The sequence below is a fragment of the Ictidomys tridecemlineatus genome, chromosome 3, assembly GCF_052094955.1.
Source record: "Ictidomys tridecemlineatus isolate mIctTri1 chromosome 3, mIctTri1.hap1, whole genome shotgun sequence".
Taxonomy (NCBI): domain Eukaryota; kingdom Metazoa; phylum Chordata; class Mammalia; order Rodentia; family Sciuridae; genus Ictidomys; species Ictidomys tridecemlineatus.
The window spans coordinates 59,078,741-59,105,398 of NC_135479.1; the positions used below are offsets into that span (position 1 = coordinate 59,078,741).

Consider the following 26,658-nt stretch of genomic DNA (forward strand, 5'->3'; position numbering starts at 1 on the left):
GGCATTGTACACAAAGCAGCAGAAAGAGGTCTTATGGAATCCAACACACACAGGAGTAGGAATGGATTAGAGAGGAAATAGTCCCATTATTGAGGAAGCAGCTGTGGTGTCCTTAAGGATTCTGTTTGACCATCCATGGAGAATATGGTTTTGGACATTGAAGTCATGGAATTGGGGCCAGGGAAATCATTTCTTATTATTACTATCATTATTATTTAGATGAACTGAAAAAGGAAACTATGATTCAAAGACCCCAAATGATTGTTGTTGGTTTTTTTTTTTTAATGTATCAGTTATTTAGTTAGGTTCTTGGTAAGAAATTAGAACACCAGTTTGTGAGGATAAAACGGAACCCTGGGGCTGAGGGATAGCTTTGATTTAGGGTAAAATTTGTGAAGCCACAGCTTTCTGATCAAACTTGCACTGCTCTATGATCTCATATTTCTCTTTCTCTGTGTTGAAGATTTCACCTTCCTGGTGTCTGGACTTCCTCAACTGCTGCTTCTTGAAATAAGCATCAGTGAGGTGTTTTGGGATTTTCACATTGCTGATATCAATCTTTGCGGAGGGAGTGGTAACAAATATCTGGTGTGTTCCACGCAGAGGAACTCGATTGCGGGAAAGAGGTCTTGTCACAAGTAGCAAGCCACTGCTCAGCTGCTTCAGAAAAACCACTCTCTGTGGCCTCCAGTGAGGATGATCAGGATGGTCCCAGGAGTGATGCTGGCTCGCAGCTTTCTCACATGCTGACTGAAAGGTTTCTTGCCGTGGCTAAACAGCTTTCGCAGCACATCTTCAGTCGGGTAGTATCTAGGCATTTTGCGAAGCTTAACGACCCTGGTACCTCCATTCTTGTCACCACCGACTGGTTTTGCAACGGTAGCAAGAAACTTCTCCTTCTTCTTCTCAACCTTGGATTTAGCAGCTGAGTATTCCCTCTTGTACATGTCCTCAAAGACCCAAAATTATAATGAGGGGATTATCGATTTTTTTTTTTTCTGGTCAAGAACTTGAATGGAAAAAGAGCAAAAGCTTGGACACAAATCTATCAACTCTACAGGGGCCTGAGGTTTTGAACTAAATTCATAGGATGCCTTGTTCTATGGCCAGGGTCCTGTCATCAGTCTGTGTTAGTAATGACTAGTACTAGCGCTTATTACACTCATGGTCCCTCAACATATGTGTTCTCAACCTGATGGAGTTTTTTTTTTTTTTAGGTCACCCAAAGCATCAGTAAACAAATCCTTCATAAATTCCTAAACGCAGACGAAGGGGCCGATAGGGTACCGGGCACTGTTCCAGCGCTGAGGATTCTGGGCACTGTAGTTTAGCGTCCCGTCTGCGCAGGCGCACTGGCCTGCCTGGAGGCCGACCCAGTCGAGCGGGCGCCATTGCTGGACGCGTTCCCACCCTGCTCTGCGAGCGCCCTCAGTTGTGCTCATTGCGGCCGCCAGGTACTCATTGCCCGGGGCGTCAGGCCCCGACTGCCCCCGCCCCTCCCCTAGCGCTTGGGTCCTGGCAGCGTCCGGGGCGTGGCCGCTTCCTCCCCGGCCCCAGAGTGGGGCCCTCCCACCCCGCGGAGAGACGTTCGGGGCTGGGCCTCCTGCCTGGGGGTGGGCCCGGTCTCCACCCGGCCCTATCGTAGGGCTGTCCGCACGACCTATGGTCTCTTCCCGGGTGCGACTCGGGGAACGTTCCCGGCGGACTTGGCAGGGCCTAGCCACAAGGGGTTATGATCCCCGGCGCAGGGCTCGCGCTGCGGTTCCAAGAGGATGACTGGCCCCTGCCCGCGCCAAACGGTCTTCCCAGGCCCGCATCTTTGCTTCTGTGAGGAGCGGGACCCCGGAATGGCCGAGAAGGGCAATTAAGAGGGCGAGACGGGTCAGAGGACGTCCGCCCTGGCTTCTGAACTGGCCGAGATGGAGCAGGGTTTCACATTGGTGACCGGTGCTATGCTCGCCAGTTAACCGTGGCAGCTTTTCTCTGCGGGCGTATGTTTTTGGGAAATGCTGGAATAGTCGGGGACGCTGAAGTTCTCAGTAAGAATGTGGAAACTTCATTATTATTATTATTTTGAAAAAAATACCTACACTGGCTTAAGAATCACAGCAAGGGAAGTTTCTCCTAAAGTCTCTTGATAATTCTGCAGTGCTCGGAAAGACAGCGCTTGGGTGCAGTCAAAACAACCAGGAAAAAGAAAATGTGAGGGAAATGATGACTCTGGGGAAATAATAGGTCTAGATAGCTTCTTCATGATGTCAAAAGTACAAACATGTAACGTGGTTATCTTCAAATAACGAGTTCATTGTGCTCGTTGACTTGCTTATGTCACATTGCTAAGTTAGCCAAATCAAGGTTAAAACCTGAGATATGGACAGCAACCTTGGGATTTTATTCCATACTTAAATCCCACTTAAATATAGATATGTTATATTGTCTACTTGGAAAGTATAGAAAAATAGGTAAATATTGAGGCCCCACGTATCAGAGGTCTTGGGTCTCTCTGTTTTGTTTATTATGTTTTTTTGTTATGCATATGTTTGCATGATTAAGATAAAGCTGAATATATTCAATCATAAATATCATTTATTCTGATTACAAAAGATGTCAATTTTACAGTTTGGATAAATATACTTTACTAGCATAATCTATGTGACATATGGCAGAGGAGTTGATAAATCTTTACCAATTTAAAAAATAAATAATGGCTCAGGTTATTCTTGATAAAACCACTACCTACTCTTTGTAGGTCTGCTTTAGTGTTTAGAGAAAAAATAATTTATGTTGATTATTTTTGTCTTAGCTCACTTTTTTCTTTGCAGCCTTGTAAAACTAGGCCTCTTCACTTGGAGGTCAGTGAATAGGCTTGTGGGGAACAGTCAATCTTCATGTACCCTGAAATACCATGCAACATCATATATGCATGTGCATTATTCTGAGACAAGGTCAAATTCTCAAATGGGTCTGTAACCCCTTCTTCAGAAGTTAGGTTGTACCGGTGTTATGTAGTATAATAATAAGAAACACCTTGATTGACGCAGAAACTCAGCCCAGGTAACTCCTGCAACACCACACCTTGCCTGTGCTCTAGAGTAAAACATATTGGCCTTGCCTCTTGGTAAAACAAATTTCGCTTGGATTTTGAAGTGTGTAAAGAATTTTTAATTTGAGGTTCAGGAATTGGCCTCAAGATAATATTTCTTAAGGTAAGAACCTGAGGTACTTGTTAAAAGTGTAGATTTCTGTGCCTATCACATGAAGTAGAGATCCTTATTTGTATATTAGATGGAACCAAGGAACTTCCTTTTATTTGGGGGTGGGGTACTCAACCTCTAAGCCACATCCTCAATTCTATTTTGTATTTTATTTAGAGACAGGGTCTCAGTGAGTTGCTAAGTGCCTCACTTTTGTGAAGTCTGGCTTTGAACTCAAGATCCTCCTGACTCAGCCTCCCGAGTTGCTGGGATTACAGGCATGCGCCACTATGCCAGGCAATATTTCCTTCTTAATAAGCATCATAAGATTTATCACCCTCCTTATTCTATGTGGGAGTCTTCTGGGAGAAGATTGATCATATTCATTAACTTTCCGAAGGGATCAAAAACCTTAAATCTAGAGAATATTGATATAAGGGAATACCATTTTGTTGGTAGCCTTGAGACTTCACTATGGGAATCCCCCAGATGACTTTTTTTTTTTTTTTTAACCCTGGGCTTATCTCCACACTGCAGTGTTTTTCTTCCGTCAACTTAATTTTTTCTTCATATCAAAAATTTTATTGTGCCTTGTGAAACCCAATATCATGAAGCAGACTACTGTACATTCCTAAGATGTTCAAATATTTTCTGTTTAACTAAACTCTGCTCCTTGATATTTCCCTGATAAGTTTAGACTTTTTTAAATGTATTTCACTATGTTAGAAATTAATTCAGCGGCTTTAACAGAGTCCATATAGTAGTGGTTCCAAGAAGAAAGATAGCTTATTTCTCATTACAATAATCTGAATTGATAGTTGGCAAGTAATGATGAAGTGGGTGGGAGTAGGCAACTCTGATTTTTAGATCATCTAGTAACCCAGGTTCCTTTTTGCTCCAGATTGTCCAGGGGGCATTGTCCTTTCTGTGATAGAAGCTGGTTCATTCTTTTAGTGTCACCAGTGGATAAGGGAAAGTAAGAAGTGGAAGGCAAGCAGCTCCCTTTTAAAGATGTGACCTGAAAGTTGAATGCATCTTTTATTCAAATCCCTTTTGCCATAATTTATTGACATCCACACCTGGCTCAAGGGAGGCTGGGAAATGTCTTTAGCTAGGTTGCTCCTTGCTACCTAAGAGTTCAAGTTTTTGCCAGGTCGAAAGATGGACTGGATATTGCCACGCAACTAGCCATCTTTGCTGCATTTTCTGTATTGGCTACTTAAGGTTCTTGCCCTTTCTGTTTCAAGAAATTTTTGAAAATAAATTTGGAAAATTTTCTTTGGAAAATTTTATTTTTACTGGTAAACAATTTAAAGTGCTTGCTATAACTACTTTCCTGTTTCTATTTTTGGTTTATTGACTTTGTTTTTTGACTTCCTTTGACCAACCAGTGACATATATTTTATTTCTTGGAGAATTAGCTACTGGCTTTTTCAGATGTTTGTTTTCTTATTCATTAGTTTCTTCTTTTAATATTTATTGCTTATTATTGTTCTTCTTTAGTTGGATGCTTACTCTGTTCATTCTTTTTAAAAATTTTATTGGAAATATTTAGGGCCATGAATTGAATCTCTTTATAACTTTGGCAGATATCTGGCATATTTAATCTTTAATACCCTCATTTTGCTAACTCACCAGCAATGACATTTTTTCCTTGTTTCTACTAAGGTGCTACTTTTAATTTCCAAGTGACAAGTTTTTCCACTTCAGATTTTCATTTACATTTGTAATTCTACTGTACCATAGTTAGAGAATGTATTCTATTGAGTTTCTTCTAAAAGTGGGAAAGCAGAATCAGTGCCAGGCACACCTAAATAAAGCCTCTGCCCCGTTATTTCTCCACAGTGTAAAATCTTTTCTAGGCAAAAATTTTTCCCAGTATAAAAGTACTATTGCTTAAGGCTTTGTATATTGAATTGCACTTTCTCTTCCATTATCATTATTCCTGTTTCCTTTTCATTTGAGTTTGCCTGATATAGAAAGGGCAGATAAAATTTATTTGAATATGAGATGGAGAGGGGCAAGTCAAAGTTTTTAATATTTAAATTTTGAAGTTATACTACTCTCTTTACATGACTCTGAGGTCTCTGCAAATTTTAGGAAATTGACTCTTCCAGAAAAGGTTAGAAAAAGAGATTCTTAAAATATTTCATTGTTAAAATGAGTAGGTGATTGTGGCAAAGAATGATTGCACTTTTTTTGTGACTTTACAGTGCAAGTTGATTTAGTAGAAAAATGTGGGTTTGGGAATTAAATTAAATGTAGTTTGTAATTTCTAGGCCTCAGAAATTACAAACTACATTTTCTCATCTATGAAATACACACACACACACACACACACACACACACACACGCTATGGGTTTGATGTGAAGAGTTAAAGTTCCTTGTACAATATTTGATCTGCTAGCTATGACTGCACTCAATAGTATTAAGATCTCAAGATCTTTGTCCTTTGTGGATTGTGGGGTTGCTCTCCTATGCCCTTAAGATTATCATGCTCACTATGTTAGAATTCCAAGTCAGTGAATCTGAAATACCCAAGGCAGACTTGGTTTTCATAGCTTATGTCTCTTCCTCAGATGTCTTTGTGGGACTCTCCTCTTTCAAGAGAGGGGGACTGAGAAGCAGAGATTATGGCTGCTGTGTTTTTTGCAGTTGGACCTTTGGTAAGTCATTCTCCTCCATTTCTGATTGCTCTTTTGTTTTCAGAGCTTATCTAAGTTTTCTAAATCACATACTTTTCTTACTTACTCACACTCTTTATAGAAAGAGAACCAAACTGTATGACCTATTAAAATTGGGTCAATCTTAGCAAAAGTTATAATCTTTAAAAGGATTCATTATACTTATTGAACCAAATTTAAGGACATTGGGCCTTTCCAAAAATATTTGGGCTACGTTTAGATATGATAACTAGTCTTGGCAGTTCACTTTTGAGGTTAAATTTGAACTGTTCCCAGAAAATTTCAGGTATTTATGGAGTAGTATAATGGAATATTTTTCAATTGGGGAAATTTTGGGAAACAAAATATGTGGACACACACTTGAGTCATGTGTCCACTCTCAGTGATCTCCCACTTTCTACCCATAAAGAAGTAGTCAACCAGAAAAAAAGTATGTAAGACACAGTGGTTGGCTGTAAAGAGTTCACAGTCTCAGTATAGCATTAAAAAAAAGTGGTTATGTAATTTGGGTGAATGATTGTTGTGTAGCAATATGATAAAAGACGAGTGCTATACAAGTAAAGAAATGACGTATTAGTGTTATCTGAATTGGTCGTGGAAACTTATGAGGATAATTAGATTTAAGCTTGTACCAAATTACAAGTATTTGTATTAAATAGTTGTAAAGTATTCATGAGGATTCAGGTGAGAAGGGTATTTAAGGGCAAGACTCTGATGCAAAGAACAGTGGGTAAAATAGTGATTCAAGTTGAAAAGTTGAAAAAGATAGGGCCAGAAATGAGATATTTAAGCTGAGTTTTTAAATGTGTCCCTGAAGATATTTAAGTGTGTGTGTGTGTGTGTGTGTGTGTGTGTGTGTGTGTGTGTATGTGTATGTGTTCTTAAGTGTTTTTAGGTTGGGTATTAATATGATAAAAACTAGTTGAGCAATGACTTTCTGAAGTAAGAGATTCAGAAGAAAGGTAGTACAACAAATATAATTTATTGTAGTAATGGTTGTTTATTCTTTCTAGCCAGACTATATAACATGTAAACAATACTTAAAAGATGCCTTTGAAAATATAAATTAAACAAAATGTTTCACTTGATCAGTAGGTCCAATTGTATTTGTGTAGTAATAGATTATGGCCTGATCATACCCATCCATATTACCAGGGTTGAAATTCACATCATCACAGCTTTTAAAAGCTGTTTATGGATTTTTTTATAAGCACTTGAGAGAGGGTAACTATGATAGCTTTTTTTCCCAATAAAACTTAAGCAGATATTTTTATTATCCATAATTTTTAAAAATGACACAAAACTCTAAAATGATAAATCCAAATAGGTACTACTAGAAGATACAGTAAACTTTAATTTTATTTATATAAATCACTTCCTTGTTGGAATACAGTTTCTAAAGTTTGGAAGAAGACAATATTATGAGAGTTCCCTGGAATATTTCCTGAGTATTCCTGAGATGTGCCCCCTTAGACACTGTACTGATATTTCAGTTGTAGAAAACAGATGGTGTTGATAGGTTTTGGATATTTTCTTGAGCAAGATAGACACATTCTGAAAAATTGATCTCATCTTCATATGAAAAAAGAGGTATGCAATAGGTAGGTGAAGGCCTTTATTTTAAGTTTGTTTTTGTTTTTGATGGGTTCTTTTTCAATCCCCTACTTTTAAAAAAACATGGAGTTTTATCTTTCTGGTTTGCATATTTGTCATTGCCTCAAAGAAGATGAAGGAGGATAATGATTGGATATTAATACAGGACCTTAGTTTCAGCCCTATTTAAAACAGTAAAAGAGGTTGTTCCATACACACCACATCCACAGTGAACTGGGGGTACCTGCTGAGGCTCTATTCTAGATCATAGGCAGCCTTTCGCTGAGTGATCTTTCCTGTGTTCCTTCAGAGTTCTGAAGTTACCCAGCCAGATGGAGATCTTCACCTTCTGACGGAAGAAGCAGAGCTGGTGAAGGTAATGGCAGCATCATTTGTAAGGGGTATAAAGAAAAAGTACATTTTACTCCCCCTAATTCTTGCCAATCCCAGCTCTTTATAAGTTCATAGTAAATATTTGATAGGTGTTTTAACCCTAGGGGTGGTAGCATCAATGTGATAAATTTCCTTTCTTTGAAGTAGTAGCAGTTTTAAATTTGACAGATGGTCACATCATAATTGCTCATAATAAGTTATTCTACCATTAAATAGTCTGATTTTTTTCTTTTCTAGTAAGACCCAATGTAATGAAAAATATCAAGAATAATATATTAACATCAGTGGCAGTAGTCTTAAAATGAGTATAAATTGGTTTAGATTTTTTTCATATTTGTTTTTTCATATTAGTAAGTAATTTGTTAAATTACTTACTAATTTGTGAGTATATTAACGACCTGATTTTTCCAGAAAAAGTCAAAATAAGATTTATTATTAAAAAATTATCCAACACTTAGAAATAAGGCAAAGTATGGCCTTTTAGTGTCCAATGAGACCATTGGTTAACAAGCTTAAGGGTCACCTGAGGCAGCAGGAAAAGGTTGCTTTACTTGACTTACTATTTACTATTAATATTCAAACCCTCAAAGTTGTATATAATCCTGTAGAATATTGAAACGTTCCAAATTATTTCTACCTAGGAGAAAATGTAATCACCAAAGTTATAGTTTTATCGCCCCGTAGGACATTATCTATGTTTTTGTCTAATTTTATAATCTTTATCGATCACTCTCTTTTTCACTGTGTACATACGTCTGTTTCTTTTAAACTAGTTTTGTCAACAATTTAACTACATCTTTGATATGTGTTCACTATGCTTTTAGGATAATTATGTTCTTGCTTTTGAAAGTTTTACTTTGAAAGTGGTTTTATCGCAAAAATGTTTGTTTTTCTTTTTATTTCCATGATAAGATACATACTGAGACTCAATCTTGTTGTATTTCTGAAATATAGCACTGAGCCAATGGATCTTAAACTTGTCCTTTAGCATATACAGTTTATACTTCAAAAATTGCAGGTAAGATATTCATAGTTTTAGACTTTGGATCTTGAACCTTAGGAAAATACCATCCTTTTTGATATGGTGAACAATTTGTATGTTTTATTTTTCTTCTTCTGATAGAGGGGACTCTGGCAGATCAGTTTTGTCTGATTAATTCTGAATTCTTTTTGTAAGTACTGAACCTTGCTTTGTTTAATTTTAAATGAAACCAATATTGTGATGACATCAACAAGTCATTAACCTATTTTTGTTTTACTGGTTTTTATTGGCATTTATTTTGTTTTGTTTATAGAATTGCTATTTTTGACATTTTAAAAATACTTTTTCCTAGTATAGTTCTTCAAAAGGAGAAATTTCAGTGCTAAACATTTTTTATCTGATAGGTACATGTTTTTTTTTTTCACACATCTAACAAACTGTTTAAGACTGATGAGGGAGTTATATTCACATGATTATTATAATCAGACCAAAAGGAAAGAGTCATGATATTTTCTGACTCTCATATAAGGTTGAGGTATGTAAGATAGAAACCAGTAAAATCATAGATAGTTTAATAGTAAAACCAGTAAAATCATAGATAGTTTAATAGTGCCTGTATATAGGTTGATATTTTAGGTTAGTAATTTAATTCCCTAACAACAAACAACTAGAGAAGCATAACTTCAAGATGAAGAGGAGATAATAAGAATCTTTAAAATCAAATGAGCTTTATGATTTTATAGTGACAAAAGAATTAATATAATTAGTCTTATTCAATTGAAGGCCAAACTTTTCAGTATTATTGGCTCATTGCAATGAGAGATACTTCATACCAAATGAAGGAGAACATAGGGTTATTACATCAGTTTGAGGGAGAGTGGAGTTCAGCAGAAATTTTAATGAAATCAGTGATTTGATAGGTGCAAATCAAAGTGGGCTTTGTATAAAGACTGAAAAGTGGAACTGAGGTTCTCTCTCCTCAGAAAGTACAGAGTTAAGATAAATGTAAAATGTTTTGTTCAGTATCCCATGGTGTGAGCTCTTTATCTGGGTTGGAAATCAAAACTGCATCAAAGTCACTTTCATTTTTTTCTGACATGATTTCAAACTAAATTTTCTGACAGTCTACATTATAAAAGTTTCTTAGTAAAAAGCAGTAGTTATTCAAAGAAGGGGCCTTTTGACACTTTACATCTAGAGTGACCATGCAAGAAATATTTCTGCTTAACTTTGCTGCTGGTTTTCTCTGTGTCTCTTCTTCTAACTTGACAAATGGGAAGGCAGACTTTTATTTTACTTTCTCAGCCTGAGATGATTTTTACTTTCTCAAAATTTATCAGGAAGAAATCTTTACGTCAACCTAACTTAATGCAGTTTTCTCAGAATCTTTAGGATAAAGAACATCATAAGGCTTATGATTTTCGGTTTCTATAGTATACATCAGTGTTTTGGCTGAATTAAGAATCAGCAGTTTGTGGGTATTGTGAATTTGGTTTCCAATTTTATTTTTCTAAGGTAAGAATAGAGTTGATTTGGGATAGTGTAGTTGAAGTAAATATGTGTCCTTCTACCTGATTAGAATTTGTTGCAATGAAAATAAAATTTTAATTTTAGCAGTAACCTAAATTACCCCAAAATATTCTTCAATCTTTTTTCCCCCTTTTCCAGGGAAAAAAAGGTTAAAAAAAATGATCATGAGAAACCAGAGGGTTGTATTGTGTGAAGGATGAAAAAATACTGATTGTAGAATGTGGAAGTTTGAATGAAGCCTTGAAACATAGTAAGATTTCCAGAATGTTGAGGGAATTTTCATGTTGGTGAAAGTAGATTCATTTATTTGTCCTTTTTTCAGAAACTGAATTTTAGTTGTTAAACTGAAGAAACTCTTTTAATTATTGCTGAGTATTATATGTGTTCTTTATTATATACATATTATAGGCATCTTATTGGTATCTTATTTCCCTAATGACTAAGGATTTTCAGGATCTTTTCATGTACTTACTGGCCATTGGACAAACATCTGTTCAAGCCCTTTACACATTTTTTCCTTGAGTGTGTTTTTATTTTTGAATTGTAAGAATTCTTTATGTATTTCAGATACAAATCCCTTACCAGATAAAAGGTTTGTAAACATTCTTTCACTTTATATGGATTTCCTTTTCAAGTTCTTGATCATATCCCTTGAAGTACAAAGTGTTTAATTTTGATGAAGTCTAATTAACCTAGCATTTTCTTTTGTACTTTGATTTTCATATATAAGAATTCATTACCAAATTGAAGGTCATGAAGATTTTATCATCTTTCCTTATAATAGTTTTTTACTTTTAGTTCTTTCACTTAGTTCTGTGGTCCATTTTCAGTTAATATTGATACATGGTCTGGGGTAGGATTAAATTTCATTTTTGTATATAAATATCCAGTTGACTCAGCAATGTATGCTGAAAAGACCATTCTTTCCCTCATTGAATTCTTAATATCCTTGTTGAAAATCAACTGATCATAAACATAAGGATTTATTTCTAGACTATCAATTCTATTTCATTGATGTAAATGTATATTGGTATAGTATACATTTTTTATATTGATATAAATATATATTATACCAATATATGATTACATCAATATAATATGATATAATATATAATATAATATAATATGATATAAATAGTATATTATCATTATTTAAATTTTTTTTTAGTTGTAGATGGATACAATATCTATTTATTTTATGTGGTGCTGAGAATTGAACCTCATGCATTCAAGGCAAGCGTTCAACAACTGAGCTACAACCCCAGCCCAAATATTATCATTATAATAACTAACATTGGCATCATATCAAGCCTTTATGTCATCAGATATCCAACTGGTATTTGTTTCCCTAAGTTGAGTCAAACAGTATAGTTGGTTAATATGTCTCTTGGGTTACTTTAATGTAGAGATTTCATCCTCTCCTTTTTTCCCTTTGTAATCACAAATCAAGTCATTTTTACTTTAGAGCTACATTGTCATATAGAGAAGCCACTAGACACAGGTGAATCTTGACCACTATAAATGTGGCTAGTCAAAATTGAAATGTGCTATAAATTTAAAATTCATACCCATATTTCAATGATGAATTAATATAAAGTACATTGTTAATTTTAATATTGATTGCATATTAAATTTATAGCATTTTGTATTTATTGAGTACAGTAAATATATTATGAAAACTCATTTCACCATTTCTTTTTATTTTGAACGTGGCTACTAGAAAATTAAGAATCACATTTATGGCTTACATTATGTTTCTATTGAACAGTATTGATTTAGAATTTCAGACAGTATGGATTTTACTGATTGCATCCCATCTGATTATTTACTGAAAACCTATTTTTTGGTTTTGTTTTGTAGTTCTTTTTCTCCTCAGAGTATATTTTAACAGAAATATGCAGACAAATTACTATGTTTTAAAGTCACTCAAAGTAGTTCTCTCATAAATGGGTATGCTACCAACTGTTTGCATCTTTTAACTTTTAGGGACTGTCTTTTAAATTTTTGTTTTAAAATAATATAAAGCATTTACATGGATCAAAATTCAAATATATAAAAATAAGAAACATTCAAAAGGGCCTATTTTTCCCTTTAAAATAGACTTTATATTTTTAAAAAGTAATGTTAGGATTCTAGCAAAATTGAGCAGAAGGTATATAGAATTCCTGTATATCCCTGTCTCCCTCCACATAGCTCCCTTGTCTCTTTTTTTTTATTATTAGTTGTTCAAAACATTACAAAGCTCTTGATCATACATTTGATTCAAGTAGATTATGAACTCCCATTTTTACCCCGTATATAGATTGCAGAATCACATCGGTTACACATCCACATTTTTACATACTGCCATACTAGTGTATGTTGTATTCTGCTGCCCTTGCTTCCTTGTCTCTTCCACTATCAATATCCTGCACCAGAGTTGTACCTTTGTTAAAAATTGATTAACCTACATTGACACATCATTATCACCCAAATTTCTTTGGGGTTCACCCTGGTATAGTACATTCTATGTATTTTGACAAGCATGTAATATAATGTACCTACAGTTAGAGTATCATAGAGAATAGTCCTTTGTGCTGTACATATTCATCTGACTCCCTCCTGAAGCTCTGGCAATCACTGACCTTTTTATCATCTCCATAGTTTTGCCTTTTCAAGAATGTCATATAGTTTTAATTGTACATTATTTAGCCTTTCAGAGTAGCCTCTTTCACTTAATAATATGCATTTAAAGTTGCTTCTATTCCTTGATTTGATAGCTCATTTTTTTAGTATTGAATAATATTCCATTGTCCAAATGTACCAATTTATTCATCCATTCACATACTGAAGAACATCTTAGTGGCTTCCAGATTTTGATAATGATGAATAAAGTTGCTATAAATGTCCATGTGGAGATTTTTGCTTGGGTATTAAGTTTTCAGTTCATTTGGGAATATAGTAAGAACTGTGACTGCTGGATTGTGTGGGAAGAATATACTTAATTTTGTAAGAGACTTCTAAACTGTGTTGCAATGCCATTTTGCAGTTCTGCCAGCAATGAGTGAGAGTGTCAGCATTTGGTGTTGTCAGGGGTCTGGGTTCTGGCATCTAATACATTCATAGTGGTATTTCAATATAGTTTTAATTTGCAGTTCTGTAATGACATATGATGTGGAGGATCTTTTCATATATGTACTTGTAATCCATTTATATTCTTTGGTTAAGTGGCTATTCAGGTATTCTGTTCATTTTTTTGATAGGGTTGTTCATTTTCTTACTGTTGATTTTTAAAAGAGTTCTTTGTGTATTTTAAATGTCAGTCCAAAGGCCTATCTTCTTTTTCAGTCTACTTTGCTGTTTCCTCCTTACTAATACTCACCCCATTTTATATGCAATTATCTGAATTATAAAATATACATTTTATTAAGTAATATTCTATGGATTGGAATTGGAAGAAAGTTGACTTAAAATAGGTTTGTAGGGAGAAGAGATGATTTGGATGCAAACTATCAGAATTACTAAATATTTTAAAGGTTTTCTAAGGAAGAAGGAAACCATACTGTTCAACTCCAGGTATTAAGGTAGGATCAATATTTAGTTAGAGTTTATAAAAATCTAGACTTGAAGTGGTCTGAAAAAAATCCTGCTATCAGGTAAGACACCAAAGCTGGAATAGGCTTTCTCTTCTGGTTTTAGGTTCTTGTCATGTATTCTGGAAAGGTTGAACAGGTTGACCTATATAATCATTTGGTGATTCTGATTGTAAGAGTTCTTCCCCAGTTTCATACTTACTGTCTGCTTAACAAGTCTAATTCTATGATCCCTGGGTAATTGCTTTGTATTTATTTTAGGAATCAGTGACGTTTAAGGATGTGGCAATAGACTTCACATTGGAGGAATGGAGGTTGATGGACCCTACACAGAGGAATCTGCACAAAGATGTGATGCTAGAGAATTATAGAAATCTGGTTTCACTGGGTAAGGCTAACTTCTATGTTGATGGCTTTGCCTATTTGACCAGGTTTTCCAGAAATATTGAGACTCTAAAGTTTTTACTGAATGTGGCTTAGAGTTTAGGTGTCAAAAATCTTTTCATCTCAGGGGCACATTGTTGTAATTCATGCAGTTCCTCACTTTTAACTAAATGGCATGCTCATTGTAGATAAAGAAATATTTGTTTCTTTTGAATCTTGGAGATTGTTGACAGTCCTACAGATATAGGATCAAAGGTTTTCCTGATCATTGCCATAAATTGGAATTGTTATCACTGCCTCTAGAAAGGAAGGAACAGATGCGTTCATTTTCTTTCTAAATTTAGATTATTCTCATGATCTGTTATCCCACGAACCTAGATCATAGTGTTGAGCTCTCCTTGAGGTGGTTGTAATTCTCTAGAATAAACTATATGACAGAACATTCTACTATGAGAGGTTTATTCTATAACTGTGCTATCCACTATGGCAGATATTAGCCATTATGTTTTTGTTTTAATTAGAGCTTTGTGATTATACATAGTAGTTGAGTTCATTCCAACAAACTCATACATGCATGGAAATTGATTTCAGTTCATGATCCCCACATTTTCCTCCTCCTTTCCTGCTTCACCTCCTCCTCCCTTTTTCCTTCCTCTAATCTACTAAATTTCCTTTCACTTATCTATTAATTTGTATTTGATTGGTTCCTTTTGTAATCTTATCCTTCCCTCCTCTTTTCTTTATTTTATTCTAGCTTCCGTATATGAGTTTGGCTAATTTCACTTAGCATGATATTCTCCATTTCCATTTATTTACCAACAAATGCCATAATTTCATTCCTTTAAATGGCTGAGTAGAACTTCAGTGTGTGTGTGTGTGTGTGTGTGTGTGTGTGTGTGTGTGTGTGTGTGTTGTGTGTATGTGTGTTTATCACAGTTTATTAATCCATTCATCAGTTGATGGACATCTGGATTGATTTCATAATTTAGCTACTGTGAATGTGAATTGTGCTACTATAAACATTAATGTGGCTGAGCTGCCATAGCATACTGATTTTAGATCTTTTGGGAAAATATCCAGAAGTGGGATAGCTGGATCATATGGTGGTTCCATCCCTAGTTTTGAGGAATCTCCAAACTGCTTTCTAGGGTGGTTGTACTAGTTTGAAATCCAACCAACAATGTACAAATGTTCCTTTTTTCCCACAACCTTACCAGCATTTATTGTTGTTTTTATTCTTGATCATTGCCATTATGACTGGAGTGAGATAAAATCTTAGAGTAGTTTCGATTTGCATTTCCCTGATTGCGGGAGATGCTGAACATTTTTTCATGTATTTATTGGCCTTTTGTGTTACTTCTGTTGAGATGTTTGTGTTTAATTCTTTTGCCAATTTGTTGGTTGGGCTGTTTGGTTTTTTGATTTTAAGATTTTTGAGTTCTTTGTATACTCTGGATATTAATCCCTATCAAAGGTAACTTGCCAAGATTTTCTCCCATTCTGTAAGCTCCTTTCACATTCTTAATTGTTTCCTTAGCCGTGCAGAAGGAGCTTTTTAGTTTAATGGCAATCCTACTTATTGATTGTTGGTTTTATTTCTTGTGTACTTATGGTTTTTGAACACTGAAATTTGGCTGGTCCATCTAAAGAGCTGAATTTTATTTTTTCATTTATTTTAATTTCAGTTCAAATTTAAATAGCCACAAATGACTAATCAGCAATTTAGTACAGTTCTAAAACTTCTTGTAGTGGTCCTTACAGAGATTGAGACAAAAATTGGTAATAATTCTTGATTGTAGCTTCAATTAAATCCTATTCATTTTTCTCTGAACAGGGCTTGCAGTTTCCAAACCAGACATGATAACTCATTTAGAGAATGGGAAAGGACCATGGGCAGTGGTGAGAGAAATTTCAAGAACTCCCTATCCAGGTAAGTTAATCAGAACCAAGAAACTGGGATTTATTTCAAATAACAGATAATAGGGAGAAATTCCACAGAACATAGGAAGTATTTTGGGTGATATTTCAATATCAAAGCTGCCTTAAAGGAAAAGATCTCATGTCCCATTCCTCTCGCTGCCCATCTCTGTTGCCCACTGTTTTCTCTCCCCCCCCCCCGTCCTCTCCTTATTGTACCACCCTACTTTGCTTTCTTAGGGACATACTTTTCACAAATATTCCTTTATTCTTTTTTATTCAAACATTCGCAACATAACCCTTTATGTTCTATCCTTTCCAGTTAACTTTTTGTTTTTCTGATTTGTTTTATCATAATATGACATTTATTTTTTCATTTTTTTCCTAAAAATGCTTCCTTAAGGGTCACCACTGATTTCTTTAAAAATAAACCTATTTACTTGTAATTTAACATTGTTCAACTGCAAGGCTACTGAACCTATTCAAAGACTATCTTCCTTTTTTCCAGGTTCTTAACTCCTTGAGAATATGAACAAGGAACCAGTTGAGAATCAAAATATAGAATTCATTTATTTAATCAGTGTTTATGATACATCTATATGCTGTGAACTAGGTTAAATACTAGGACAATAGCAGTGAATAAGATGTAATAGGTCCCTACCCTTATGGCAATTGAATTTCAACAAATAAAAACAAGTTAATTAGTGGTGGAGTACCTGTTAGCTACAAGATAAATGAGGAGATATGGGATAGTAACCTGGACAGGGATGAGGGTGCCTGCTTTGGATAGGGTAGTCAGGGGAGGCCTCTGAGGATGTGGCATTTAACATGAGACCTGAAGGATAAGAAGAAGCTAGCCAGGGGAAGAGAAGAGAATAATTCCAGGAAAAAAAATCAGCAGTGCAGAGGACCTGATATGGAAAAGAACATAATATGTTCTGGAAATCAAAAGGAAGTCTCTGAGACTGTAGCATAAGTGAAGGGGGACTGTTACAAAATGAGATTAGAGGTAGGGTCAGGAGGCAGTCTGCAGGGCATGGCAGATAATGGTAAGGAGTTTGGATGTTAACCTAAGGGAGCTGAGTGCAAAAATATGAAAAGAGTTTTTAAAATATTTGCTTTTTAGATGTCGGTGGACACAATAACCTTTATTTTATTTTTAATTGGTGCTGAAGATTGAACCCAGTGCCTGAGGCATGCTAGGTGAGCACTGTACCGCTGATTCACAATTCCAGTGCCTTGAAAAGATTTTAATTAAGAATTTTTAAGAAACTAATGCTGTTAATGAAGATTTAACTTAAGGTCATAAAGCTGCCAGAAAGTTAAGAGGTTGTAACAACAGTCTAGACAAGAGAAGACAGTAGTACCTTTATTACAGTGATGGCAGTGGACATGGAAAAAATTAAATGGAAATTAGTTTGAGTATTCATTTTATTATAACTCACATATATTCTGAATTAAATAATACTATTTATATTTAAATGAGTCAGTAAAAGTGGAGATAGATGAGTATCTAAAGGAGATTATTTTTTTCCTTATGAAGAGGAAGAGAACAATGATGCAACAGTTAGAGGAAAATATAGAATGAAGAACAGCATTTTTGTTGTATTTTTTGGGATGGAAGTTTCCACAAAATGGTTCAGTGTTCATAGAAATGCCTCAATCACTGAAGGATTGAAGGGTTTGAGAAGGTTTAAGTGGATAAAGTCTAGACTGAAAAGGAGGGATTGTCAAGGAGATCAACTCCTGTCTTGTAACACTGAGAAAGATGGAGAAGATGGGCACAGATGTTGGTCAACTGGTGGTGGGAAGGTTAAAGCTTTCTGTTATTAGGGCTTCCATATTCTCTATAATATGAGGCAAGGTTAAGAGCTTATAGTAAAGAAAGCAAGAGTTGAGAGTTTTTATTTTTTATGGAATATAGAATTCACAGAATTCATCTGAGCCTGAGAAAGGTATTTAATTACAACTTCTATTAATCTTTAATACTTACCAGAACTATTCCTATTCCCTATTTCTTTTGTTTTAGTTTAGAAAATTATGTTTATCTAGAAATTGGTCCACTTAATCTAAAGTTTTAATTTCTTGGTGTTAATCTCCGTCCTCTGATTATCTTTTAAACATCTCTATAGATCTGAAGTAACATCCCCCTTTTCATTCCTGATAATAATTTTTGGGTGTTCTTCTATCTTTAATCTATCAGTCTTTCCAGGGTTTATTAGTATTATGTGGCTTTAAAAAACCATTCTTATTTTCCTTCTTCTGTGTTTGATCTCTGTTTCATTACTTTCTGTTCTTTGTTATTTCATTACTTTTATCTCCTTAAGGTTTAATTTATGGATTTTTGCTAATTCTTGAATGGGATACTTACATCATTGATTCTAGCCATTTTTTTTCTAATGATGTATTTAGGTTTATAAGGACTATATGACACATTTTTATATATAACATCTTCATATTATTGAGTTCGAAGTATTTGGTGAGTTCTGTTGTGATATCTTTGACCCTTGGGTTATTTTAAATTGTTTTTTTAAAATTTATGCTGAGGATTTTCTAAAGATAATCTTTGTTATCTTTAATTCTACTATGATCAGAGGATATCCTCTCTTATGATTTGAATCTGTAAAAACAAGTTGTAAGACTACTTCCTAAAGAATTATTAAAATGAATTTTTGACAAACCATTAGAAATGTTCTTAGAACCCATAATAAATTTGTGAATGTTATCCTTGGTTGAATAATAATTTTCACTGTTTGAAACATCAATAACTATAAATACTAATTTTGACTAATTTTTTTTCAACTTTTGGTAAATTAGTATCTTCTTCCATTAATTTCTATTAAAAAGTATGTACTAAGACTTAAAACACTTTGCCAGGGAAATTTGAGATAAAACCCTCATAACAAAAACAATAATGAGAACAAATCAAATGGGTGGTTGGGGAGAGATGTGTGATTTTTGGAGCAAATGAGAAGCAAGGAAAGAGAATGCTCTTTAAAGAAATTGGCTCTAACCGGAAGGCAGAAAGGGAGAAGTATTTGAGAGACTTAGAATCTAAGGAGGGTTTTGAGTGATTTTTTAATAGAAAAAAATGTCATTGAATTTGTGAGTCTTTGATTCTTTGTACAAATATCCTCCCTTAACCATACTTTTATCTTCCTAGAAAATAAGGTCAATTGGAAAGCAGTTAAAACCATATATTAATTATAAGCCCCTTTCACTTTTATTATCATGTTTGGTGAATTTTCCATAAACTTAAGAAATAGGAAGTTATTTGTTTCTTCTCTTTTTTCCTCTGGACATGGAAATCAAACGTGCAGACAAGAATGTTATACTTACAGAGGATATTTTTGAAGAAGATTTATTACAGGAAACTGTTGTAGAGAAACTCACAGAGAATGGTCTGTGGGATTCCACAAAGGAAGGATTATGGAAATGGAATGACAAAATATTGAAATTGCAAAATAGTGAGAAGAGTCATCTGAGTCAAAGAAGAGTAACACACAAGAAAATTTCCACTGATCAAAGAGGCTTTAGATTTGGGTCTGTTCTTTTTCTAGAACCAGGAATTATCACAGAAGAGCCCCATGGCAAATGTAAAATACATGAGGAAAACTTCACAGAGAATTTAGATTTGATTACAGATACTCATTTGGGAAAGATAATTTGCAAGGATATGAAAGGCAACAAAACTATAAACCAGACTTCAGAATTTAGTTTAGGGGAAAAATCCAGTAATAAAGAAAAACCATATAAATGTAGTACATGTGAAAAGGCCTTTCGGTATAGATCATTACTCATTCAGCATCAGAGAATTCACACTAAAGAAAAACCTTATGAATGTAATGAATGTGGGAAAGCGTTCAGCCAGCCTTCATATCTTAGTCAACATAAAAAAATTCACACTGGAGAAAAACCCTATAAATGTAATGAATGTGGAAAAGCTTTTATTGCTTCATCTTCACTTATGGTACATCAAAGAATTCATACCAAGGAGAAACCTTATCAATGCAATGTCTGTGGAAAATCCTTTAGCCAGTGTGCCCGCCTTAATCAGCATCAGAGAATTCAAACTGGAGAGAAGCCCTATAAATGCAGTGAATGTGGGAAAGCATTTAGTGACAAATCAAAACTTGCAAGACATCAGGAAACTCATAATGGGGAAAAACCCTACAAATGTAATGATTGTGGGAAAGCTTTTAGGAATAAGTCATATCTTAGTGTACACCAGAAGACCCATACTGAGGAGAAACCTTACAAATGCAATGAGTGTGGGAAATCTTTTAAAAATACCACAATTTTTAATGTTCATCAGCGAATTCATACTGGAGAGAAACCCTTTAGATGTAATGAATGTGGGAAAGCCTATAGAAGTAATTCAAGCCTTATTGTACATATCAGAACTCATACAGGGGAAAAACCCTATGAATGTAATGAATGTGGGAAAGCATTCAACCGCATAGCAAATTTCACAGAACATCAGAGAATTCATACAGGAGAGAAACCCTATAAATGTAATGAATGTGGAAAAGCATTTATTAATTATTCATGCCTTACTGTACATCACCGGATGCATACAGGAGAGAAACCTTATAAGTGTGATGAATGTGGAAAGGCCTTCATGCGTTCTTCATCTTTAATTATACATCAGCGTATTCATACTGAAGAGAAACCTTATCTATGTAATGAATGTGGGGAATCCTTCAGAATAAAATCACACTTAACTGTACATCAGAGGATCCATACTGGGGAGAAACCATATAAATGTACTGACTGTGACAGAGCATTCACCAAAATGGTAAATCTCAAGGAGCATCAGAAAATTCATACAGGAGTGAAACCCTATAAATGTTATGATTGTGGAAAGTCCTTCAGGACAAAATCATACCTTATTGTGCATCAAAGGACACATACCGGAGAAAAACCATATAAATGTAATGAATGTGAGAAAGCTTTCACTAATACATCACAGCTTACTGTGCATCAAAGAAGGCACACTGGAGAGAAACCCTATAAATGTAATGAATGTGGGAAGGTTTTCACAAGTAACTCAGGCTTTAACACTCATCAGCGAACACATACTGGAGAGAAACCATTCAAATGCAATGGTTGTGGAAAAGCATTTAGCCAGATGGTGCATGTCACAGAGCATCAGAAAATCCATAGTGGAGAAAAGCCCTATAAATGTGATGTCTGTGGGAAAGCCTTCAGGAGAGGTTCATACCTCACAGTGCACTGGAGAACACATACTGGTGAAAAGCCCTATACTTGTAAGGAATGTGGTAAAGGTTGTATTACTCTATCACAGCTAACTCTACATCAGAGAATTCATACTGGAGAAAGGCCTTATAAATGTGAAGAATGTGGAAAAGCCTTCAGAACTAACTCAGATTTCACTGTACATCTGAGAATGCATACTGGAGAAAAACCCTATAAATGTAATGAATGTGGAAAAGCCTTCAGGAGTAGTTCAAGCCTTACTGTACATCAAAGAATTCATCAGAGAGAAACTCAGTTAATTTAGAGAACAATAAATTGTTGATCCAGATGTCAGCTCCATAATAAGAATCTTATAAACTATATTTTATGAATGTAGAAAAATCTTCAATAGAAATTCATGGAAAATATACTCTGAAGAGACACTCTAAATATAATGAATGTGGAAAAAGCATTTAGTCATATTAAATCTTAGAAGTTAAAAGAAATTCACACTAGAAAAAAACAGTGGACAAATGAAAACCTTCATGCAGATTTCATACTTTTTTATATATATTTGTCTATTTTATGGATTTGTCTGCTTTTATTATAACATAGAGGTGCTTTTATATGCATTTGATATTAATTTCTTGCCATGGGTGTACAAATGTTTTTTTTTCAATTTACCAATTATACTTTTCTACATAGGAAAGATACAGCATTTTAATTTTTATAGTAAAAATATATCTTTTTAAGTTCTCAATTTACTTTTTTAATTAAAAGGGGTATCCTTAATCCCTGCTTTGTACATAATCTTCTAAATTTGTTTCCAGGATTTTGACATTTTTTTAACTTAACATTTAATCTAGATGAATTAAACATCTGGATTGAAAGACAATCCCAAAAGGCCATTAACCTATAGAAAAATTTAATCCTAACTAGCACTCAGGGAGATGCATATTTAAGCCACATTGGGACGAAACTTCCACTTCATGGATTTGACAAAATTTAACCTTTTCTTAGCTAGTGGGGTTATATTTCCACCAGTAATACAGCAATATATATTATTGAAAATTCCCTTTGACTCAGCATTCTCACTTTTGGGACTCTGACTCAGAGACTAATGCAGCTACAGTGCATAAGAACACAAATAAAGATGTTTGTTGAAGTATTATTTTAGAAGGTGAAAAAGAAGCCTCAACTAGAAGCATACTGCCAATTAATAGGGAGATGGTTGGACATATGTGACATATATATATATTTTGTAACAGTATGAGAATAATTTTTAAAATGTGTTATATGAACTGCAAGATTTTTCACAATGTTTAGTTTAAATAATTGCTTTGCAACAGATGTATATATAGAAGACTTCATTTACATTGAAGTAATGTCTACATGTATTGTATAATGATGTGTGTGTTTATATGTGCATAAAGAATAAAAACCAGATTGTCAATGTTGGTAACCTTGAAAGGAGGGAGAAAAGGAGAAGCGGGAATAGGGACATGGAGAAAAAAATAGAAAATTTAAATGTAGCATGTATGATATAAAACTATCTGTGTAACATGACATATTTATGTGACCACCAGAAAGTGAATGAAGAGATGGTTTCCAAAAAGTTAATGAGAATTGCTCTAGAGTTGGTAGACTATCAGGTGTCATTTGTTTGCAATTTTTTATTTGATTTTCTATAATTTTCTTTGCAGTGAACATGTAATATCTATATAAAAAGGAAAAACCTTTTTTTTCTTGTGAAATTGATTAATTGGACCCTTAAATATATGCCAGGAACTACTTTAGTTGTGAGGGAAACCTGTAGGAGAGGGGGGGCTTAAGGATCTGAGGGTGTGGGGATGGGCTCTGAAGTCAAATACATTCTGAAGAACTTAGTCAGCACCTCATTCCTCCCACCCTCTCAGTTTCATTTTGAGGTTGTAATCAAAAGTCCAGATAAAAAGTATGTCTCAAAAACATCTGAAACTTGTTTCTAGATTGTGCATCTGAAGACCACAACCTCAGAAAGTTGTTCTACAGAAAGTAGTTTCACTTTCAATGTGGCACCAAACAAAAGGTCATAATGGCAAAAGGAGTATGTTGGAAGGTGGGCCTGTGTGCAATTTCAAAACCTTGTATGATGGAGGAAACAGCCACAAGCTTCCAAGTCCATGAATGAGTGCTTGGAAGTTCTGTGAATAGTAGGAAAGGTCTGTAGTTAAAATGAGAACCCAAAGGCTTTGCCCCTAATACGAAAAGCTCTTAACAAAACATGAACCATTATATCCAGAAAGATCAGGACATTATGAACTATACTTCATTAATAGTAAAGATCAAATACCTCCTCCCACAGTGGATAAGTATGCATTTAATTTGGAAAAGGCTTATTTAATAAGTGATATCACTGTCTCCCATTATAAATGAATAATTTCATTTTGTGTTTAAAAGTGCCCTTTTAGATTGAGCTTTAATAGTGAAATCTATTAACATTTACTAAGAGGCTTACCTCTTTTAAGTATAGTTAATGTACTTGGATATAGCTAGTTTCTCATTGAGAAGTTTGAGTTTCAAACCCTGAAATAACTACTTGTAATCCCCTCTGTTAGGCAGTTGATGCAGCCTGATGCTAACTCAGTTGGTTTGTTCCTTTCTGCCTTGTAATCCTCACCAAACCTAAGCCCTACCTTCCAACCCTGACTTGGAGAAAGCCTTTCACCAAGAGAAGCATAGTCAGCACATTAAAATGTCATAAGGACTGAAGAGTGTCCTTTGGGTAAGGGGATAGGGATGATATAGTCATTTCCATGACTTAGCAGTTTTAGTGGAGTGGTAAGGAGCCAAAGCTTATGTGCTAGTTCCTTTTTCTTCCCATAATGAAATGCCTGAGAGAACTTACAAAAAGAAAAGGTTTTTTTTTTTTTTTTGTCTCATAGATTTGAAGGTTCCAGTCTATGATTGATGGGCCCTGCTGCTTTGGGCCTGGGACCAGGGAGCATAGCATTAAGTGGAGCAAACTTGTTTGTATCATGAGCTAGGAGAAGGAGAGGAAGAGGCCCTGGTCCTGTAGGCGCTTTCAAGGGTACTCCTTTACTAATCTAGGGATCTCCTACCAAGACCCCAGTAGCGAAAGCCTGAGTACCAAACCTTTAACATATTGCCCTATGGGGGAATATTCAAGATCCAAACTATAACATCCTGGTTCTAGTGTATACTAGTATCTCATTATAGGTCTAATTTACATATCTTCAGTCACTAATAATGTTGAGCCTTTTAGGCTCTTATTGGTTTTATAAATGCCCTCTTTAACCCAAGTAACTATGACTTCCTTTTCATTTGTAGGATACTTTATTCTGGATGCAAGGTATCTTTTAGATATTTGTGTTACAAATAGCATCTCCCCACACAGCTTGCTTTTCACTCTCTTAATGATATTCTTTGAAAGAATAGAAGTTTTTATTTTGATTACGAGTAATTTTTCTTTTTTTTAAATTGTAAGTGCTCTTTTATGCCCAGTTTGAGAAATCTTGTCCTAGCTTGTCCTACATTTTCTTCACATATCTACTATTTTACTTTTCACTTTAATATTTGTGATCCATAATAAATAATTTTTATGTACATGTGAGTTGAAAACAAATTGACATTTTTATATATAAATATAAAATTTGTTTAACATCATTTTCATTGAAAACACATCTTTCCTTCTTCACTTGAGTTGTAGTGGAACATGTATGATAAACCATCATATATTTGATGGTCTTCTAAGCTATCCTGTTCCAGTGTTTTATTTTGTTTAGCATTGTACCAATATAAATTCTTAATGAAAACTGGTAGTATATGTTTTCTGATTTTTTCTTCTTGTTCAAAATAATGACTACTATTCTAGGTCATTGGCATTTTCATAATCAATTTATGAATTATTTTTAAACAAATCATCCCACCAACAACAACCTGGGATTTTAATTAGTATTGTATAAGTAACAATTTTGACACTTTCATCTTATGGGCATGCTTAAATTTCATTTATTGTAGATATTTTACTATCATTAATTTTTTTGTTATGTAGAATGTTTTCATTTTTTTCAGTTTCAGAAGTTTTGCTATATTTTCAGTTGTAGATTTTTTGGGTCAGTTGGAATTGATGTTTTTGATATTTTAAATGCTATTTTTAAAATTTCATTTTTGATTGTTGCTGCAATATACATAACAAATATATTCTGCGTGTATGTGTATATATGTACATGTTTTTAAAAAGGCAGCTGTATAACCAGTTACCTTGCTAAATTAATTTCTTAATTATAATAGTTTGTTCACTCTTTTGGACTTTCTATGTTTCAGTTTTTACATTATCACAGGTATCATATGTATACATAGAAAAAAAGCTTAATCCTTTATAATCTTTATACCATTTTTTTATTGTACTGGCTAGTATGTAGGATCTCCAGAAGTAGAAAGAGTAGATAGACATCTTTGCCTTTTTCTCCAAATCTAAAGAAAAACTAAATATTTTTTCATCAGTGTGATATGAGGTAAATTTTAGATAATGTCTATTATATTAAGGAAGTGTCTTTAAATCCTAGTTTTCTGAGGTTTATTATCATGGACAGATGTTGAATTTCATTAAATGCTGTTTTGTAACTCTGGGAATGATTCTTCTCTTCTGTTAATGTGATTGAATTACATGAATTTGATTTTTTTATTTCCTTAAATTGTAGTGAGATGCAATAACATTAAAATTTGATACCTTAACCATTAATTTATATACAATTCACTGGTGTTAATGATATCCAAATTGTTGTGTATCCATTACTACCATCCATGCCCAGAACTCTTTTCATCTTGTAAAACCAAAGCTCACCACCCATTAAACAACAATTCACCATTCTCTACTCCACTTCCCAGCCCCTGGAAACCACCATTCTACTATCTGTCTTTACAAATATGAATACTTTTTTGTTTCCTAATATAAGGAGAATCATACAGTGTTTGTCTTTTTGTGATTAGGCTTATTTCACTTAGTATAATATCCTTAAAATTTGTCTATATGAATTTATTTTTTTTTGTGCTATTGGGATTAAACCCAGGGGCACTCTAACATTAAGCTATAACTCCAACCCTTTTTGAAAACAAGTTTTCTTGACATAGCTGAGGCTGGCCTCAAAGTTTGAATCCTTCTGCCTTAGTCACCCAAGTGGCTGGGATTAACAAATATACACTACCG

At 34.4% G+C, this 26,658-nt stretch overlaps 1 protein-coding gene and 1 pseudogene across 7 annotated transcripts in view; one reads left to right on the forward strand and one right to left on the reverse strand.

Moving 5' to 3' along the window:
• Nucleotides 1-239: 239 nt before the first annotated feature.
• LOC101973015 (large ribosomal subunit protein eL6 pseudogene) lies at nt 240-1,065 on the reverse strand (annotated as a pseudogene).
• A 293-nt stretch (nt 1,066-1,358) lies between these two features.
• The window catches only part of Znf624 (zinc finger protein 624), a 42,344-nt gene continuing 17,044 nt past the window's right edge, over nt 1,359-26,658 (forward strand). For 3 of the 7 annotated variants that reach the window (XR_013436343.1, XR_005726530.2, XR_013436344.1), the window contains exon 1: nt 16,166-16,263. Coding sequence is in view for 4 of the 7 variants with exons in the window: in XM_040269579.2 (XP_040125513.1) it covers nt 5,829-5,861; nt 7,783-7,848; nt 14,211-14,337; nt 16,168-16,263; nt 19,571-21,774 (2,526 nt within the window). In the remaining 3 variants the exon portion in view is untranslated. Of the gene's footprint in view, nt 1,455-1,523; nt 2,040-2,061; nt 2,203-5,774; nt 5,862-7,782; nt 7,849-14,210; nt 14,338-16,165; nt 16,264-19,570; nt 26,421-26,658 lie in introns of those variants that run through there. The other 4 variants (XM_040269579.2, XM_040269580.2, XM_078042919.1 and 1 more) reach the window with 4 other exon arrangements.